The sequence below is a fragment of the Pseudophryne corroboree genome, chromosome 8 (assembly GCF_028390025.1).
Source record: "Pseudophryne corroboree isolate aPseCor3 chromosome 8, aPseCor3.hap2, whole genome shotgun sequence".
Lineage (NCBI taxonomy): Eukaryota > Metazoa > Chordata > Amphibia > Anura > Myobatrachidae > Pseudophryne > Pseudophryne corroboree.
In genome coordinates, this window is record NC_086451.1 from 39,353,285 (window position 1) to 39,374,035 (window position 20,751).

At 43.2% G+C, this 20,751-nt stretch overlaps 1 protein-coding gene across 3 annotated transcripts in view; it reads left to right on the forward strand.

Moving 5' to 3' along the window:
• Positions 1-354: 354 nt before the first annotated feature.
• The window catches only part of LOC134948346 (histo-blood group ABO system transferase-like), a 90,479-nt gene continuing 70,082 nt past the window's right edge, over positions 355-20,751 (forward strand). Inside the window, exon 1 of one of the 3 annotated variants that reach the window (XM_063936272.1) lies at positions 355-546. In XM_063936272.1, coding sequence (XP_063792342.1) covers positions 531-546 — 16 coding nt within the window. In that variant the 5' untranslated portion in view covers positions 355-530. Of the gene's footprint in view, positions 547-11,819; positions 12,025-20,751 lie in introns of those variants that run through there. The other 2 variants (XM_063936271.1, XM_063936273.1) reach the window with 2 other exon arrangements.

Genomic DNA, 20,751 nt, shown 5'->3' on the forward strand with positions numbered 1-20,751 from the left:
GGACTAAAAATAATATTGTGAGGTGTGAGGTGTTCAGAATAGACTGAAAATTAGTGTAAATTATGGTTATTGAGGTTAATAATACTATGGGATCAAAATGACCCCCAAATTCTATGATTTAAGCTGTTTTTTAGGGCTTTTTGAAAAAAACACCCGAATCCAAAACACACCCGAATCCGACAAAAAAAATTCGGTGAGGTTTTGCCAAAACGCGTTCGAACCCAAAACACGGCCGCGGAACCGAACCCAAAACCAAAACACAAAACCCGAAAAATTTCCGGTGCACATCACTATCACTGTAGCTCAGCTTCTAGCCAGTCAGAGGGGAGTAGATAGAGCAGGATAGTGAAGAAAGCGATGGGTGGGGGTGGGCCAAGCATTCTCAAGCAGGATTTCCAGGGAGAAACATCCTACAGCAGCTACACAAGCCTTTCAGCAGCAGTACGCTGAGGATAAGCCCACAGGCACTACACAGATTACAAACTCACAGTGCCAGCACGCAGATCGTCTCTGACCATCAAGATTGGGAGATGCTGCCAGCTCAAGGTAGGCACCATATGTCTCCGCTAATGATGGGATAGGTTTAATATGTGGGAGAAAGTGTGGAAATGTTGCTAAGTTAATGTTTGCAAACTCGAGTCTATGAAATCACATGAATGCGTTCCCTGGAGAAATGTTGATGACAGATAACAATCTATGGTTGTCCCAGCGAGGTCGCTGTTAGGAGGGTTGTTAGTAGCCATAAGGAAAGCACTGGCGATATCAAATGGCTGATTTTTGCTATTTTAGCATTATAAAATGGTAGAAACTGTTTCTAATCAAATTAAAGTATCTGGGCTACTGTATATACAGGTTGAGTATCCCTTATCCAAAATGCTTGGGACCAGAAGTATTTTGAATATCAGATTTTTCCGTATTTTGGAATAATTGCATCCCATAATGAGATATCATGGCAATGGGACCTAAGTCTAAGCACACAATTCATTTATGATTCATATACACCTTATACACAGAGCCTGAAGGTCATTTAATACAATATTTTTAATACCTGTGTGTATTAAACAAAGTTTGTGTACATTGAACCATCAGAAAACAAATGTTTCACTTTCTCTCACTCAAAAATTCCGTATTTCGGAATATTTAGATATGGGATACTTAGCTTGTATATCTATATATAGTTATTTTACTGTGTTTATATTAAAGAGTAAAAAGTTTAGGGGTCTATACTCTATTCATGAAGCAGTGAAAAGAGCTGAGAAGTGAGCGAGTGGAGAAGTTGCCCATGGCAACCAATCAGCTGTTCTATATTATTTTATAGTATGCAAATTATAAATGTTACATCAATGCTGATTGGTTGCCATGGGAAACTTCTCCACTAGCTCACGTCTCCACACTTTTCACTGCTTTATGAATAGAATCCTTAATTAAATTAGTTTTACTTCCCATCTGCAAGTTCAAAAACCCCTCTCCCATCAAACACCTCAACGTACCTGCCCCACAACATTTAATCCATTAATGAGCTTGTTGCAGACATTTCCCCTGAAAACTGTCTCACATGGAGCTTGAAGCTGAGGGGATTCGGAGCGAGTCAGGACAGGAGAGGCAGTCTATGTCATACTTCCCTACCTGACCCTCTCCATGAGGGAGAAAATGCTCTGTTCCTGGACTTTCCTGGTAATGTATGATTGCCATCACCTGTGGTGAGCTAGTTAATTGATAATAAAGGTATTTCACCACAGGTGATGGCAATCATACATTACCAGGAAAGTCCAGGAACAGAGCATTTTCTCCCTCATGGAGAGGGTCAGGTAGGCAAGAATGGCTCTATGTGTGTGGAAGTTAGACATATATATTGCTTTATAACACCTCTCAGGCTATTACTCCAGAGAAGAGCATGTGTAGGATACTTCACAATTGTTATTGTATGTAATTTCGGATGCTGTAGGACAAGCAGCAAGAGGCATATCTTCTTTTAGCTTTTATGGTCTGGCGTTACTTACAGTTTTGTATAGTAGTATAAATGTATTGCATTGTATTTATTTTTGCCAGGATGTGGAGAAGCAGACATAGAATAACAAGTGATATAGCATGTGCATGTCTTGTGTTATTGTGCAGTGCAAAGAAAACATGCACAGTAACATACCGAGTCCCAACATGACCCTCTCCAGGAGGGACACAATGCTCTGCTCCTGGACTTCCTTCTTAATGTATGATTGCCATCACCTGTGCTGAAACACCTTTCCTATCCATTAACCTGTTCAGCACAGGTGCCAGCAACATACCTCCCAACTATCCCAATTTTCGCGGGGCAGTCCCGTTTTATGGGGACTGTCCCGCTGTCCCACCCGCGGGCTGCAGTGTCCCGCGGTGGGGGGGCAGTTGGGAGTCTCTGACTCTCGCTGCCCTGCTTAGCAGAGCAGCGGTGAATAGATGCTGTGCGCATGTGCACAGCGTCTATTCATTGGAGACAGAGGGAGAGGGTGCATGCCAGCAGCTCACAGAGCGCTGGGCATGCCCCTTCAGTGACGAAAACGGGGGCGTGGCTTGCGATCGCGGGTCCTCCCGCGAAGCCACGCTCCCTTTTTGTCGGCCACGCCCCCTTTTCGGGAGCGCGTGCGGCTTCGCCGCGCGTGTGCCCCTCTTTACAGAAGGGAAAAGTTGGGAGGTATGCAGCAATCACAAATTAAGAGAAAAGTCCAGGAGCAGAGCATTGTGTCCCTCCTGGAGAGGGTTATGTTGAGAGGTATGCAGTAATAAATATTTTACTACAATCCCAGTATGTGAGGCAGATTGTCAGCATACACACTCCTTTCCCTTCCCCCTTTCCCACTAACATTCCCACCACCTGCTTACCTGCATTCCCCCCTCCCCCAGCAGACCAGCCCAAGCCACTGCCTCACCCAATACATTCAGTTATAGCCTGTCTGTGTCTATAGGTGCAGGAGATAACATCTTAACACAAACAGTAGATAATAACAAATGAATTACTTTAAGCTAGGGTCCTAAAAGCTTTATGCAGCTAAAACAATTATCCTAACGACGGAGTTATGTGTGTGTAAATATATATATATATAGTCATAATTTGTATGTACAGGTAGGGACACATGTGCATGTAAGTGTGTGTGTGTGTGTGTATGTATGTATGTATGTATATACAGGTTGAGTATCCCTTATCCAAAATGCTTGGGACCAGAGGTATTTTGGATATCGGATTTTTCCGTATTTTGGAATAATTGCATACCATAATGAGATCATGGGGATGGGGCCTAAATATAAGCACAGAATGCATTTATGTTACATATACACCTTATACACACAGCCTGAAGGTAATTTTAGACAATTTTTTTTATAACTTTGTGCATTAAACAAAGTGTGTGTACATTCACACAAATCATTTATGTTTCATATACACCTTATACACACAGCCTGAAGGTCATTTAATACAATATTTTTAATAACTTTGTGTATTAAACAATGTTTGTGTACATTGAGCCATCAGAAAACAAAGGTTTCACTATCTCACTCTCACTCAAAAAAGTCCGTATTTCGGAATATTCCGTATTTCGGAATATTTGGATATGGGATACTCAACCTGTATATATATATATATATATGAAACAAAATAGAGGAGATGGCGCCAAGGGAGTTGTATCAACGCCCTACCTAAAAACGGACCCTTACAGTACTCTCCGGATAAATTACGTCAGATAACAAATACTAACATAAATATTTATTAAAACAACATATAAACCCAACACAAATGTTCATAAGTATACAGAGTTGATACATTTGCATTATGCCCCAGCGGTGGGCTGGTGGTACTGGGCACCACCACCATATTTCTAAATGGTACTCCATACCACCCTGTACCACTCTACTTTCAGCACTGACTCTACGCCTGCGCAGATGTCGCGCTGCACATGTGCAGGAGTCAGGACTCCTCAAGCCGCAGTATGCTGTTTAAAGAGCCTGCATTTCCAGAAAATGGGGGGGGGGGGGGGCTTGTCTGCCTCATTTTCTGGGCGTGGCAAGACCTGCGCCTGCATCTTCCAATGCACATTTACTGGCCTCACAAATGGGCAGGAGGCGGCTTAGGCTCACTCATATGCATAATGCTGTCACCATTGCGACAGATGATCACGATGGTGATCCAATGATGAGTCTTTGGATGCATTGTGTTAAAGTGGACTGCAACATCTGAGAGATGTGTCATAAAAACGCCTTAAGGTGCGTACACACTATGCAATATCGCATATGATCCGGCTGATATCGGCCGGTTCATTGAGATATTGTATAGTGTGTATGCTCGATACAGGATACAATGTGCGCTCACCCTGCATCGCACGTTGGACCTACATGCAGGTAGAGATGAGCGGGTTCGGTTCCTCGGAATCCGAACCCCCCCGAACTTCAGCCTTTTTACACGGGTCCGAGGCAGACTCGGATCTTCCCGCCTTGCTCGGTTAACCCGAGCGCGCCCGAACGTCATCATCCCGCTGTCGGATTCTCGCAAGGCTCGTATTCTATCGCGAGACTCGGATTCTATATAAGGACCCGCGCGTCGCCGCCATTTTCACACGTGCATTGAGATTGATAGGGAGAGGACGTGGCTGGCGTCCTCTCCGTTAGAATAGATAGAGACACTTGAGTTGATTTACTACTAACTTAGTAATTTTGGGGAGCATTAGGAGTACTCAGAGTGCAGAGTTTTGCTGATAGTTACTAGTGACCACCACCAGTTTTATTTATTATTTAATATAATCCGTTCTCTGCCTGAAAAAAAAAAACAATACACAGTCACATACCATATCTGTGCTCAGCCTCAGTGTGCTGCATGATAATATCATCTATGTATATCTGACTGTGCTAAGTGCTCACTGCTCACACAGCTGAATTGTGGGGGAGACTGGGGTGCAGTTATAGCAGGAGTACAGTGCACACTTTTGCTGCCAGTGTGACTGACCAGTGACCACCAGTATATTGTCTGCCTGAAAAAGTTAAACACTCCTGTGGTGTTTTTTTTTTTTTAATTCTATAAACGCATTCTGCTGACAGTGTCCAGCAGGTCCGTCATTCATTATATTATATAAATATTTACCTGCAGTAGTGTTATATTTTTTTTGTTCATCTCTATCATCTTTATCATCTCTATATTAGCAGACGCAGTACGGTAGTCCACGGCTGTGGCTACCTCTGTGTCGTCAGTGCTCGTCCATAATTGTATACCTACCTGTGGTGGGGTTTTTTTTTCTATCTTCTTCATACTAGTAGTTTAGGAGTCTGCTGACAGTGTCCAGCAGGTCCGTCATTATATTATATATACCTGCAGTAGTGATATATATATATATTTTTTATATCATTATCATCTCTATACTAGTAGACGCAGTACGGTAGTCCACGGCTGTAGCTACCTCTGTGTCGTCAGTGCTCGTCCATAATTGTATACCTACCTGTGGTGGGGGTTTTTTTTCTATCTTCTTCATACTAGTAGTTTAGGAGTCTGCTGACAGTGTCCAGCAGGTCCGTCATTATATTATATATACCTGCAGTAGTGATATATATATATTTTTTATATCATTATCATCTCTATACTAGCAGACGCAGTACGGTAGTCCACGGCTGTAGCTACCTCTGTGTCGTCAGTGCTCGTCCATAATTGTATACCTACCTGTGGTGGGGTTTTTTTTTCTATCTTCTTCATACTAGTAGTTTAGGAGTCTGCTGACAGTGTCCAGCAGGTCCGTCATTATATTATATATACCTGCAGTAGTGATATATATATATTTTTTATATCATTATCATCTCTATACTAGCAGACGCAGTACGGTAGTCCACGGCTGTAGCTACCTCTGTGTCGTCAGTGCTCGTCCATAATTGCATACCTGCCTGTGGTGGTTTTTTTTTTTCTATCTTCTTCATACTAGTAGTTTAGGAGTCTGCTGACAGTGTCCAGCAGGTCCGTCATTATATTATATATACCTGCAGTAGTGATATATATATATTTTTTATATCATTATCATCTCTATACTAGCAGACGCAGTACGGTAGTCCACGGCTGTAGCTACGTCTGTGTCGTCAGTGCTCGTCCATAATTGTATACCTACCTGTGGTGGGGTTTTTTTTTCTATCTTCTTCATACTAGTAGTTTAGGAGTCTGCTGACAGTGTCCAGCAGGTCCGTCATTATATTATATATACCTGCAGTAGTGATATATATATATTTTTTATATCATTATCATCTCTATACTAGCAGACGCAGTACGGTAGTCCACGGCTGTAGCTACCTCTGTGTCGTCAGTCACTCGTCATCCATAAGTATACTAGTATCCATCCATCTCCATTGTTTACCTGAGGTGCCTTTTAGTTGTGCCTATTAAAATATGGAGAACAAAAATGTTGAGGTTCCAAAAATAGGGAAAGATCAAGATCCACTTCCACCTCGTGCTGAAGCTGCTGCCACTAGTCATGGCCGAGACGATGAAATTCCATCAACGTCGTCTGCCAAGGCCGATGCCCAATGTCATAGTACAGAGCATGTAAAATCCAAAACACAAAATATCAGTAAAAAAAGGACTCAAAAATCTAAAATAAAATCGTCGGAGGAGAAGCGTAAAATTGCCAATATGCCATTTACCACACGGAGTGGCAAGGAACGGCTGAGGCCCTGGCCTATGTTCATGGCTAATGGTTCAGCTTCACATGAGGATGGAAGCACTCAGCCTCTCGCTAGAAAAATGAAAAGACTTAAGCTGGCAAAAGCACCGCAAAGAACTGTGCGTTCTTCGAAATCCCAAATCCACAAGGAGAGTCCAATTGTGTCGGTTGCGATGCCTGACCTTCCCAACACTGGACGTGAAGAGCATGCGCCTTCCACCATTTGCACGCCCCCTGCAAGTGCTGGAAGGAGCACCCGCAGTCCAGTTCCTGATAGTCAGATTGAAGATGTCAGTGTTGAAGTACACCAGGATGAGGAGGATATGGGTGTTGCTGGCGCTGGGGAGGAAATTGACAAGGAGGATTCTGATGGTGAGGTGGTTTGTTTAAGTCAGGCACCCGGGGAGACACCTGTTGTCCGTGGGAGGAATATGGCCATTGACATGCCTGGTCAAAATACAAAAAAAATCAGCTCTTCGGTGTGGAAGTATTTCAACAGAAATGCAGACAACAGGTGTCAAGCCGTGTGTTGCCTTTGTCAAGCTGTAATAAGTAGGGGTAAGGACGTTAACCACCTCGGAACATCCTCCCTTATACGTCACCTGCAGCGCATTCATCATAAGTCAGTGACAAGTTCAAAAACTTTGGGCGGAAGCAGTCCACTGACCAGTAAATCCCTTCCTCTTGTAACCAAGCTCACGCAAACCACCCCACCAACTCCCTCAGTGTCAATTTCCTCCTTCCCCAGGAATTCCAATAGTCCTGCAGGCCATGTCACTGGCAATTCTGACGAGTCCTCTCCTGCCTGGGATTCCTTCGATGCATCCTTGAGTGTAACGCCTACTGCTGCTGGCGCTGCTGTTGTTGCTGATGGGAGTCGATGGTCATCCCAGAGGGGAAGTCGTAAGACCACTTTTACTACTTCCACCAAGCAATTGACTGTCCAACAGTCCTTTGCGAGGAAGATGAAATATCACAGCAGTCATCCTGCTGCAAAGCGGATAACTGAGGCCTTGGCATCCTGGGCGGTGAGAAACGTGGTTCCGGTATCCATCATTACTGCAGAGCCAACTATAGACTTGTTTGAGGTACTGTATCCCCGGTACCAAATACCATCTAGGTTCCATTTCTCTAGGCAGGCGATACCGAAAATGTACACAGACCTCAGAAAAAGACTCACCAGTGTCCTAAAAAATGCAGTTGTACCCAATGTCCACTTAACCACGGACATGTGGACAAGTGGAGCAGGGCAGACTCAGGACTATATGACTGTGACAGCCCACTGGGTAGATATATTGACTCCCGCCGCAAGAACAGCAGCGGCGGCACCAGTAGCAGCATCTCGCAAAAGCCAACTCTTTCCTAGGCAGGCTACGCTTTGTATCACCGCTTTCCAGAATACGCACACAGCTGAAAACCTCTTACGGCAACTGAGGAAGATCATCGCAGAATGGCTTACCCCAATTGGACTCTCCTGTGGATTTGTGGCATCGGACAACGCCAGCAATATTGTGTGTGCATTAAATATGGGCAAATTCCAGCACGTCCCATGTTTTGCACATACCTTGAATTTGGTGGTGCAGAATTATTTAAAAAACGACAGGGGCGTGCAAGAGATGCTGTCGGTGGCCAGAAGAATTGCGGGACACTTTCGGCGTACAGGCACCACGTACAGAAGACTGAAGCAACCCCAATAACGCCTGAACCTGCCCTGCCATCATCTGAAGCAAGAAGTGGTAACGAGGTGGAATTCAACCCTCTATATGCTTCAGAGGTTGGAGGAGCAGCAAAAGGCCATTCAAGCCTATACAACGGACCACGATATAGGAGGTGGAATGCACCTGTCTCAAGCGCAGTGGAGAATGAGATTTCAACGTTGTGCAAGGTTCTGCAACCTTTTGAACTTGCCACATGTGAAGTCAGTTCAGACACTGCCAGCCTGAGTCAGGTCATTCCCCTCATCAGGCTTTTGCAGAAGAAGCTGGAGACATTGAAGGAGGAGCTAACACTGAGCGATTCCGCTAGGCATGTGGGACTTGTGGATGGAGCCCTTAATTCGCTTAACAAGGATTCACGGGTGGTCAATCTGTTGAAATCAGAGCACTACATTTTGGCCACCGTGCTCGATCCTAGATTTAAAACCTACGTTGGATCTCTCTTTCCGGCAGACACAAGTCTGCAGGGGTTCAAAGAACTGCTGGTGAGAAAATTGTCAAGTCAAGCGGAACGCGACCTGTCAACATCTCCTCCTTCACATTCTCCCGCAACTGGGGGTACGAGGAAAAGGCTCAGAATTCCGAGCCCACCCGCTGGCGGTGATGCAGGGCAGTCTGGAGCGACTGCTGATGCTGACATCTGGTCCGGATTGAAGGACCTGCCAACGATTACGGACATGTCGTCTACTGTCACTGCATATGATTCTCTCACCATTGAAAGAATGGTGAAGGATTATATGAGTGACCGCATCCAAGTAGGCACGTCAGACAGTCCGTACGTATACTGGCAGGAAAAAGAGGCAATTTGGAGGCCCTTGCACAAACTGGCTTTATTCTACCTAAGTTGCCCTCCCACAATGTGTACTCCAAAAGAGTGTTTAGTGCCGCCGCTCACCTTGTCAGCAATCGGCGTACGAGGTTACTTCCAGAAAATGTGGAGAAGATGATGTTCATTAAAATTAATTATAATCAATTCCTCCATGGAGACATTCACCAGCAGCAATTGCCTCCACAAAGTACACAGGGAGCTGTGATGGTGGATTCCAGTGGGGACGAATTGATAATCTGTGAGGAGGGGGATGTACACGGTGATGAATCGGAGGATGATGATGAGGTGGACATCTTGCCTCTGTAGAGCCAGTTTGTGCAAGGAGAGATTAATTGCTTCTTTTTTGGTGGGGGTCCAAACCAACCCGTCATTTCAGTCACAGTCGTGTGGCAGACCCTGTCACTGAAATGATGGGTTGGTTAAAGTGTGCATGTCCTGTTTATACAACATAAGGGTGGGTGGGAGGGCCCAAGGACAATTCCATCTTGCACCTTTTTTCTTTCATTTTTCTTTGCGTCATGTGCTGTTTGGGGAGTGTTTTTTGGAAGGGCCATCCTGCTTGACACTGCAGTGCCACTCCTAGATGGGCCAGGTGTTTGTGTCGGCCACTTGGGTCGCTGAGCTTAGTCATCCAGCGACCTCGGTGCAAATTTTAGGACTAAAAATAATATTGTGAGGTGTGAGGTGTTCAGAATAGACTGAAAATGAGTGGAAATTATGGTTATTGAGGTTAATAATACTTTGGGATCAAAATGACCCCCAAATTCTATGATTTAAGCTGTTTTTTAGGGTTTTTTGAAAAAAACACCCGAATCCAAAACACACCCGAATCCGACAAAAAAAATTCGGTGAGGTTTTGCCAAAACGCGTTCGAACCCAAAACACGGCCACGGAACCGAACCCAAAACCAAAACACAAAACCCGAAAAATTTCCGGTGCACATCTCTACATGCAGGTCCAATGTGTGATACTGCTTATGTGGGTCATGCTGCCAAATGCATCATGGCCCCACTCCTCCCCCCTGTCTCAGCCGACATCGGCAAGTGTATATGTCTTTGCCGATGTCGGGGGCCCCGCCGCAGACGATGTTGCATCAAGCGAACATCATTCTGATGTGTACACAGCCTTACATCCAAATGTCAATAAGCCCCAGAGCAGTTAGTATGATCTACTGGTTGACGAAAATACACTGATACTTCTCAGGGCTTGCTCATGTATTGTGTTTTACAGGTGGTTCCATATAAGTGGCCACAAGATACTTTAATTAAAAATACATGTTCCCATAGGAATCCTTGAGCCCTGTAAACAGTACAGGGAAATTGCACTGATGATTCGATTTGAATGTATATATCTCTCCTTTCTCCACCCCAACCCCCAAGAATATTACAGCTACATAATGTGGGTAAGGTGCAATCAGGGAGATTACTGCTATTTCAGGGAATCTCCTAGACCAGTGGTTCTCAAACTCGGTCCTCAGGACCCCACACAGTGCATGTTTTGCAGGTAACCCAGCAGGTGCACAGGTGTTTTAATTACTCACTGACACATTTTAAAAGGTCCACAGGTGGAGCTAATTATGTCACTTGTGATTCTGTGAGGAGACCTGCAAAACATGCACTGTGTGGGGTCCTGATGACCAAGTTTGAGAACCCGTGTCCTAGACAATCAGGGAGAGTTGACAAGTATGTAGACAGGGATGTCCATGCTTCCTTTCTCGCCTAAACTCCCCTTAGAGGTTTCCATCAATGATTGGCAACCATCGATGGTCTGGTGAGTGTTTTCACCACTGATAGGAGGTCACATCAGTGGCTGATCCCCGATGGTGAGCACAGACCCCTCTATGCACATGCGCAGCCCATAGCCTAACCATCGATGGATTGGTGTATCTATAATGGGTATAAGATGTGCAGTGTAAACGGGCCCCTGGATCCAGGGGGCAGGGTCGGCTTTACTATTAGGCAGCTGCCTAGAGTGCCGGGATCTGGGTCTGCCTATCAAAAAATGAAGGATGTCTCTGAGAGTACCACCCACTAATGGTCACCCATGTTTTACTATTCAATGTGCTGCGGGCCAATCAGAGCCCGGAACAGAGCTTCATGGGAGTGTCAGGGGTGGGGCTAAGCTCGTGTCCCGACACCTTGAACAAAAAAAATTAGATGACTGTGCATCATCTGTGGCGGGGAACCAGCTGGTTCTCCCCCGTCGATGAAAAAATGATTCTGCATTGGCCACAACCATTGATAATTTGGCTTATCGATGGTCAATGGCCATCCTTACCCTCCCCTCCAGAGTCCCACAGCAATCTGCTCTGTAGTCCGCAATGACCATACAAATGTCGCGGTGGCCATTTTCCCGGAGACCTGTGCATACACAACAAAGATGTCCACAGGAACAAGGCATGGGCTCCATGTTCCCGGAGACCTGTGCATGCCCCAGTAGACTCTGACACAAAACCAGACTCTGCAGTGTTGCCAGAGAGGAGGAGGCCCTCATGGAGCCTACACATGAGCCCTCCCCTCTCTTAAAACACCCCTGTTTCAATGACTAATTACTAATGGTGAAAAATGATCGACTTTCACTGTAGCTCAGCTTCTAGCCAGTCAGAGGGGAGTAGATAGAGCAGGATAGTGAAGAAGCGATGGGTGGGGGTGGGCCAAGCATTCTCAAGCAGGATTTCCAGGGAGAAACATCCTACAGCAGCTACACAAGCCTTTCAGCAGCAGTACGCTGAGGATAAGCCCACAGGCGCTACACAGATTACAAACTCACAGTGCCAGCACGCAGGTTGTCTCTGACCATCAAGATTGGGAGATGCTGCCAGCTCAAGGTAGGCACCATATGTCTCCGCTAATGATGGGACGGGTTTAGTATGTGGGAGAAAGTGTGGATATGTTGCTAAGTTAATGTTTGCAAACTCGAGTCTATGAAATCACATGAATGCGTTCCCTGGAGAAATGTTGATGACAGGTAACAATCTATGGTTGTCCCAGCGAGGTCGCTGTTAGGAGGGTTGTTAGTAGTCATAAGGAAAGCACTGGCGATATCAAATGGCTGATTTTTGCTATTTTAGCATTATAAAATGGTAGAAACTGTTTCTAATCAAATTAAAGTATCTAGGCTACTGTATATACAGGTTGAGTATCCCTTATCCAAAATGCTTGGGACCAGAAGTATTTTGGTTATCAGATTTTTCCGTATTTTGGAATAATTGCATCCCATAATGAGATATCATGGTGATGGGACCTAAGTCTAAGCACACAATTCATTTATGATTCATATACACCTTATACACACAGCCTGAAGGTCATTTAATACAATATTTTTAATACCTGTGTGTATTAAACAAAGTTTGTGTACATTGAACCATCAGAAAACAAATGTTTCACTTTCTCTCACTCAAAAATTCCGTATTTCGGAATATTTGGATATGGGATACTTAGCTTGTATATCTATATATAGTTATTTTACTGTGTTTATATTAAAGGGTAAAAAGTTTAGGGGTCTATACTCTATTCATGAAGCAGTGAAAAGAGCTGAGAAGTGAGCGAGTGGAGAAGTTGCCCATGGCAACCAATCAGCTGCTCTATATTATTTTATAGTATGCAAATTATAAATGTTACATCAATGCTGATTGGTTGCCATGGGAAACTTCTCCACTAGCTCACGTCTCCACACTTTTCACTGCTTCATGAATAGAATCCTTAATTAAATTAGTTTTACTTCCCATCTGCAAGTTCAAAAACCCCTCTCCCATCAAACACCTCAACGTACCTGCCCCACAACATTTAATCCATTAATGAGCTTGTTGCAGACATTTCCCCTGAAAACTGTCTCACATGGAGCTTGAAGCTGAGGGGATTCGGAGCGAGTCAGGACAGGAAAGGCAGTCTATGATCATACTTGCCTACCTGACCCTCTCCATGAGGGAGAAAATGCTCTGTTCCTGGACTTTCCTGGTAATGTATGATTGCCATCACCCGTGGTGAGCTAGTTAATTGATAATAAAGGCATTTCACCACAGGTGATGGCAATCATACATTACCAGGAAAGTCCAGGAACAGAGCATTTTCTCCCTCATGGAGAGGGTCAGGTAGGCAAGAATGGCTCTATGTGTGTGGAAGTTAGACATATATATTGCTTTATAACACCTCTCAGGCTATTACTCCAGAGAAGAGCATGTGTAGGATACTTCACAATTGTTATTGTATGTAATTTCGGATGCTGTAGGACAAGCAGCAAGAGGCATATCTTCTTTTAGCTTTTATGGTCTGGCGTTACTTACAGTTTTGTATAGTAGTATACATGTATTGCATTGTATTTATTTTTGCCAGGATGTGGAGAAGCAGACATAGAATAACAAGTGATATAGCATGTGCATGTCTTGTGTTATTGTGCAGTGCAAAGAAAACATGCACAGTAATACAGGTTGAGTCTCCCTTATCCAAAATGCTTGGGACCAGAGGTATTTTGGATATGGGATTTTTCCGTATTTTGGAATAATTGCATACCATAATGAGATATCATGGTGATGGGACCTAAATCTAAGCACAGAATGCATTTATGTTACATATACACCTTATACACACAGCCTGAAGGTCATTTAATACAATATTTTTAATAACTTTGTGTATTAAACAAAGTTTGTGTACATTGAGCCATCAGAAAACAAAGGTTTCACTATCTCAATCTCACTCAAAAAAGTCTGTATTTCGGAATATTCCGTATTTCGGAATATTTGGATATTGGATACTCAACCTGTAAATATTTTACTACAATCCCAGTATGTGAGGCAGATTGTCAGCATACACACTCCTTTCCCTTCCCCCTTTCCCACTAACATTCCCACCACCTGCTTACCTGCATTCCCCCCTCCCCCAGCAGACCAGCCCAAGCCACTGCCTCACCCAATACATTCAGTTATAGCCTGTCTGTGTCTATAGGTGAAGGAGATAACATCTTAACACAAACAAAACAGTAGATAATAACAAATGAATTACTTTAAGCTAGGGTCCTAAAAGCTTTATGCAGCTAAAACAATTATCCTAACGACGGAGTTATGTGTGTGTAAATATATATATAGTCATAATTTGTATGTACAGGTAGGGACATATGTGCATGTAAATGTGTGTGTGTGTATATATATATATATATATATATATATATACACAGGTTGAGTATCTCTTATCCAAAATGCTTGGGACCAGAGGTATTTTGGATATCGGAGTTTTCCGTATTTTGGAATACAGGTTGAGTATCCCATATCCAAATATCCGAAATACGGAATATTCCGAAATACGGACTTTTTTGAGTGAGAGTGAGAGAGTGAAACTTTTGTTTTTTGATGGCTCAATGTACACAAACCTTGTTTAATACACAAAGTTATTAAAAATATTGTATTAAATGACCTTCAGGCTGTGTGTATAAGGTGTATAAGAAACATAAATGAATTGTGTGAATGTAGACACACTTTGTTTAATGCACAAAGTTATAAAAAATATTGGCTAAAATGACCTTCAGGCTGTGTGTATAAGGTGTATATGTAACATAAATGCATTCTGTGCTTAGATTTAGGTCCCATCACCATGATATCTCATTATGGTATGCAATTATTCCAAAATACGGAAAAATCCCATATCCAAAATACCTCTGGTCCCAAGCATTTTGGATAAGGGATACTCAACCTGTAATTGCATACCATAATGTGATATCATGGTGATGGGGCCTAAATCTGAGCAAAGAATGTATTTATGTTACATATACACCTCATATACACAGCCTGAAGGCAATTTTAGCCAATATTTTTTATAACTTTGTGCATTAAACAAAGTGTGTGTACATTCACACAATTCATTTATGTTTCATATACACCTAAACATCCTAATGATACTCGGTAGACCCCTTCATTCAAAGTAAAGCATTCATATACCTCAAATACCAAGAAATAATGACACGGAGACTTGAATTTGGCAGAAAAATTGCTAGCTATTTATTGTACCCTAACCATTAGCAAACCTGTAATTGAAAATTTTTGTTAACATGTCGATTCAGCCGGCATATGGTGGCAGCAAAAAGAACGGCTCTATTGAACTGACGCTAACCTTAAAAACGTTAAAATTCAAAACTATCCTAATTTAAATACAACTATAAAATCGGTAATAGGTGCCCAACTCAACCCCCACGGTGACTACCCACCCTGATGGGTGCCTGCCGCTGCCCCCGGAAGGGTGGTCGAGCGGCCCTAAAAGTCGACGGAGGTGAGTGCACCTAAACCACACCAAACTGTAAATCACTACAGCTAACAATACAAACTACAACCTGCCGTTCTTTTCCGCCAATAAATAGCCAACGATAAAACCAGCCAACAATTCAACGCCAAGGCACTCCGTGCCAGAACATCTACCAACAGGGAGGGAGGGCGGGAAGGCAATTCAGCAGCAAGAGAGACCAGGCTGGGCCTAGCATTCCCTATATATATTAACCCTCCCCTTTTTCCAAAGGCTGTACTTTCCTCACAGCTAGGTCCACCCCTCACAGGATGTTTAACTCTTTCCTTTCCTATGCAGTCAATTCTCTCTCCTTATATACACAGCCTGAAGGTCATTTTAGCTAATATTTTTTATAACTTTGTGCATTAAACAAAGTGTGTGTACATTTACACAATTCATTTATGTTTCACATACACCTTATACACACAGCCTGAAGGTCATTTAATACAATATTTTTGATAACTTTGTGTATTAAACAAGGTTTGTGTACATTGAGCCATCAAAAAACAAAGGTTTCACTATCTCACTCTAAGTCAATAAAGTCCGTATTTCGGAATATTTGGATATGGGATACTCAACCTGTATCATACTTGCCTACCTGACCCTCTCCATGAGGGAGAAAATGCTCTGTTCCTGGACTTTCTTGGTAATCTATGATTGCCATCACCTGTGGTGAGCTAATTAATTGCTAAGAAAGGTGTTTCACCACAGGTAATGGCAATCATACATTACCAGGAAAGTCCAGGAACAGAGCATTTTCTCCCTCATGGAGAGGGTCAGGTAGGCAAGTATGACCTGTGTATATATACACACAATCGTAGGACCGGCACTCCTGTTCTGATAAACAGCTGCTCCCGGTGCCCTCATAGAGGTAGATGTAAACTAGATGTAGAATGCGGCACTCAGAAAAAGAATAAATCGTAGACAAAGTTCGTATCAACGTTTCAATCTATTTAGATTGTCTTCAGGATACAGGTATAACAAGATAAACGTGACTTACCCGAACTTTATACCCCTCACAGTGTACAAACGGGATCGCGCCATTTCCCGCGCTGAGGCTCTGGCGGTGTCCCATTTAGATGACGTCATCGCGTATAGACGCGACGCACGTCCACCGGCCGGGTGGACGTGCGTCGCGTCTATACGCGATGACGTCATCTAAATGGGACACCGCCAGAGCCTCAGCGCGGGAAATGGAGCGATCCCGTTTGTACACTGTGAGGGGTATAAAGTTCGGGTAAGTCACGTTTATCTTGTTATACCTGTATCCTGAAGACAATCTAAATAGATTGAAACGTTGATACGAACTTTGTCTACGATTTATTCTTTTCCTGTGTGCCGCATTCTACATCTTGTTTACAACCTGTGTATATATATATATATATATATATATATTTATTATTAGTGATGTGCACCGGACATTTTTCGGGTTTTGGATTCGGTTCCGCAACCGTGTTTTGGATTCGGACGCGTTTTGGCAAAACCTCCCTGGAATTTTTTTGTTGGATTTGGGTGTGTTTTGGATTTGGGTGTTTTTTTACAAAAACCCCTCAAAAACAGCTTAAATCATAGAATTTGGGGGTCATTTTGATCCCATAGTATTATTAACCTCAATAACCATAATTTCCACTCATTTCCAGTCTATTCTGAACACCTCACAATATTATTTTTAGTCCTAAAATTTGCACCGAGGTAGCTGTGTGACTAAGCTAAGCGACCCAAGTGGCCGACACAAACACCTGGCCCATCTAGGAGTGGCACTGCAGTGTCAGACAGGATGGCAGATTTAAAAAAATAGTCCCCAGACAGCACATGATGCAAAGAAAAAAGAGGTGCAATAAGGTAGCTGTGTGACTAAGCTAAGCAACCCAAGTGGCCGACACAAACACCTGGCCCATCTAGGAGTGGCACTGCAGTTTTCTAGCGAGAGGATGAGAGCTTCCAACCTCATGTGAATCTGAACCACTAGCCATGAACATAGGCCAGGGCCTCAGCCGTTCCTTGCCACTCCGTGTCGTAAATGGCATATTGGCAAGTTTACGCTTCTCAACAGACGCTTTTATTTGATTTTTGGGTCATTTTACTGAACTTTTGTAGTATACTTGACGACACAGAGGTAGAGCAATGAACTACTGTACTGCTATATATATACTGGTAGTCACAGCAACATTCTGCACTGTCCCCTCCTACTATATACTGCGCACAACTAAAATGCAGCACAGGTATGGATGCATAGTATACTTGATGACACAGAGGTAGAGCAGTGGACTACTGTACCGTACTGCTATATATATACTGGTGGTCACAGCAACATTCTGCACTGTGCCCTCCTACTATATACTGCGCACAACTAAAATGCAGCACAGGTATGGATGCATAGTATACTTGATGACACAGAGGTAGAGCAGTGGACTACTTTACCGTACTGCTATATATATATATATATATATACTGGTGGTCACAGCAAAATTCTGCACTGTCCCCTCCTACTATATACTGCGCACAACTAAAATGCAGCACTGGTATGGATGCATAGTATACTTGACAACACAGAGGTAGAGCAGTGGATTACTGTACCGTACTGCTATATATATACTGGTGGTCACAGCAACATTCTGCACTGTCCCCTCCTGCTATATACTGCGCACAACTAAAATGCAGCACAGGTATGGATGCATAGTATACTTGACGACACAGAGGTAGAGCAGTGGACTACTGTACCGTACTGCTATATATATATATATACTGGTGGTCACCGCAATATTCTGCACTGTCCCCTCCTACTATATACTGTGCACAACTAAAATGCAGCACAGGTATGGATGCATAGTATACTTGACGACACAGAGGTAGAGCAGTGGACTACTGTACCATACTGGTATATATATATACTGGTGGTCACAGCAACATTCTGCACTGTCCCCTCCTACTATATACTGCGCACAACTAAAATGCAGCACAGGTATGGATGCATAGTATACTTGACGACACAGAGGTAGAGCAGTGGATTACTGTACCGTACTGCTATATATATATATATATATATATACTGGTGGTCACAGCAACATTCTGCACTGTCCCCTCCTACTATATACTGCGCACAACTAAAATGCAGCACAGGTATGGATGCATAGTATATTTGACGACACAGAGGTAGAGCAGTGGACTACTGTACCGTACTGCTATATATATACTGGTGGTCACAGCAAAATTCTGCACTGTCCCCTCCTACTATATACTGCTGTAACAGTATTGATTTCTGACCTACAGCTAACTATTTGTCTTCTATGTATAAAATGTGTACACATAGCCATATACTGTATTTGTGTTGTAAGACTTTAGTTTTCCATCTTTGTAGGAACAACCTGTTTGTTCTTAATAGTATGTTAACAAGCAATTGTTAACATTTTTAGCTTACATAATAGGCCAGACAACAGGTCTATGCATGATCAACAAACAGATGTTTACCTTTGATTAAGTGGCCTAGACATCTAAAATATGCAAAGGTAAAGGGCTATTTGTCCAACATTAGAATTCAATACAACAATAGATTTCCTAATATTGTACAAGTGACCAGGGACTCCAATGACATGTGGATGGAGATATGATCCCTTGACCACCTCTCAGAATTCTGGGTTAAATAGAGGGTCATGTCAGACTGATGGCAGCCTCCATTGAGACCTGAGATTGGCAATAGGGTTCCTTTGACTGACAAGACCTAGGCGCTACGTAGCGACAGGAGGCTCCCTGGGACTACACCTTATGCTAGGACTCTGATTATCCTGTATAACTGCCTTAAGGAACGTGGATAAGTATATTTTAATTATTGTCAATGATATTGTAAATAAATGATTTGTTAAACTGTATTGGTGTTCCTGACTCCTACTATACTTCCGATATAATAGTCCCACTGGGAACAACTAAAATGCAGCACAGGTATGGATGCATAGTGTACTTGACGACACAGAGGTAGAGCAGTGGATTACTGTACCGTACTGCTATATATATACTGGTGGTCACAGCAACATTCTACACTGTCCCCTCCTACTATATACTGCGCACAACTAAAATGCAGCACAGGTATGGATGCATAGTATACTTGATGACACAGAGGTAGAGCAGTGGACTACTGTACCATACTGCTATATATATACTGGTGGTCACAGCAACATTCTGCACTGTCCCCTCCTACTATATACTGCGCACAATTAAAATGCAGCACAGGTATGGATGCATAGTATACTTGATGACACAGAGGTAGAGCAGTGGATTACTGTACCGTACTGCTATATATATACTGGTGGTCACAGCAACATTCTGCACTGTCCCCTCCTACTATATACTGCACACAACTAAAATGCAGCACAGGTATGGATGCATAGTATACTTGACGACACAGAGGTAGAGCAGTGGACTACTGTACCGTACTGCTATATATATACTGGTGTTCACAGCAACATTCTGCACTGTCCCCTCCTACTATATACTGCGCACAAATAAAATGCAGCACAGGTATGGATGCATAGTATACTTGACGACACAGAGGTAGAGCAGTGGACTACTGTACCGTACTGCTATATATATACTGGTGGTCACAGCAACATTCTGCACTGTCCCCTCCTACTATATACTGCACACAACTAAAATGCAGCACAGGTATGGATGCATAGTATACTTGACGACACAGAGGTAGAGCAGTGGACTACTGTACCGTACTGCTATATATATACTGGTGGTCACAGCAACATTCTGCACTGTCCCCTCCTACTATATACTGCGCACAACTAAAATGCAGCACAGGTATGGATGCATAGTATACTTGATGACACCGAGGTAGAGCAGTGGATTACTGTACCGTACTGCTATATATATATATATATATATATATATATATATACTGGTGGTCACAGCAACATTCTGCACTGTCCCCTCCTACTATATACTGCGCACAACTAAAATGCAGCACAGGTATGGATGCATAGTATACTTGACGACACAGAGGTAGAGCAGTGGACTACTGTACCGTACTGCTATATATATACTCGTGGTCACAGCAACCTTCTGCACTGTCCCCTCCTACTATATACTGCGCACAACTAAAATGCAGCACAGGTATGGATGCATAGTATACTTGATGACACAGAGGTAGAGCAGTGGACTACTGTACCGTACTGCTATATATATACTGGTGGTCACAGCAACATTCTGCACTGTCCCCTCCTACTATATACTGCGGACAATTAAAATGCAGCACAGGTATGGATGCATAGTATACTTGACGGCACAGA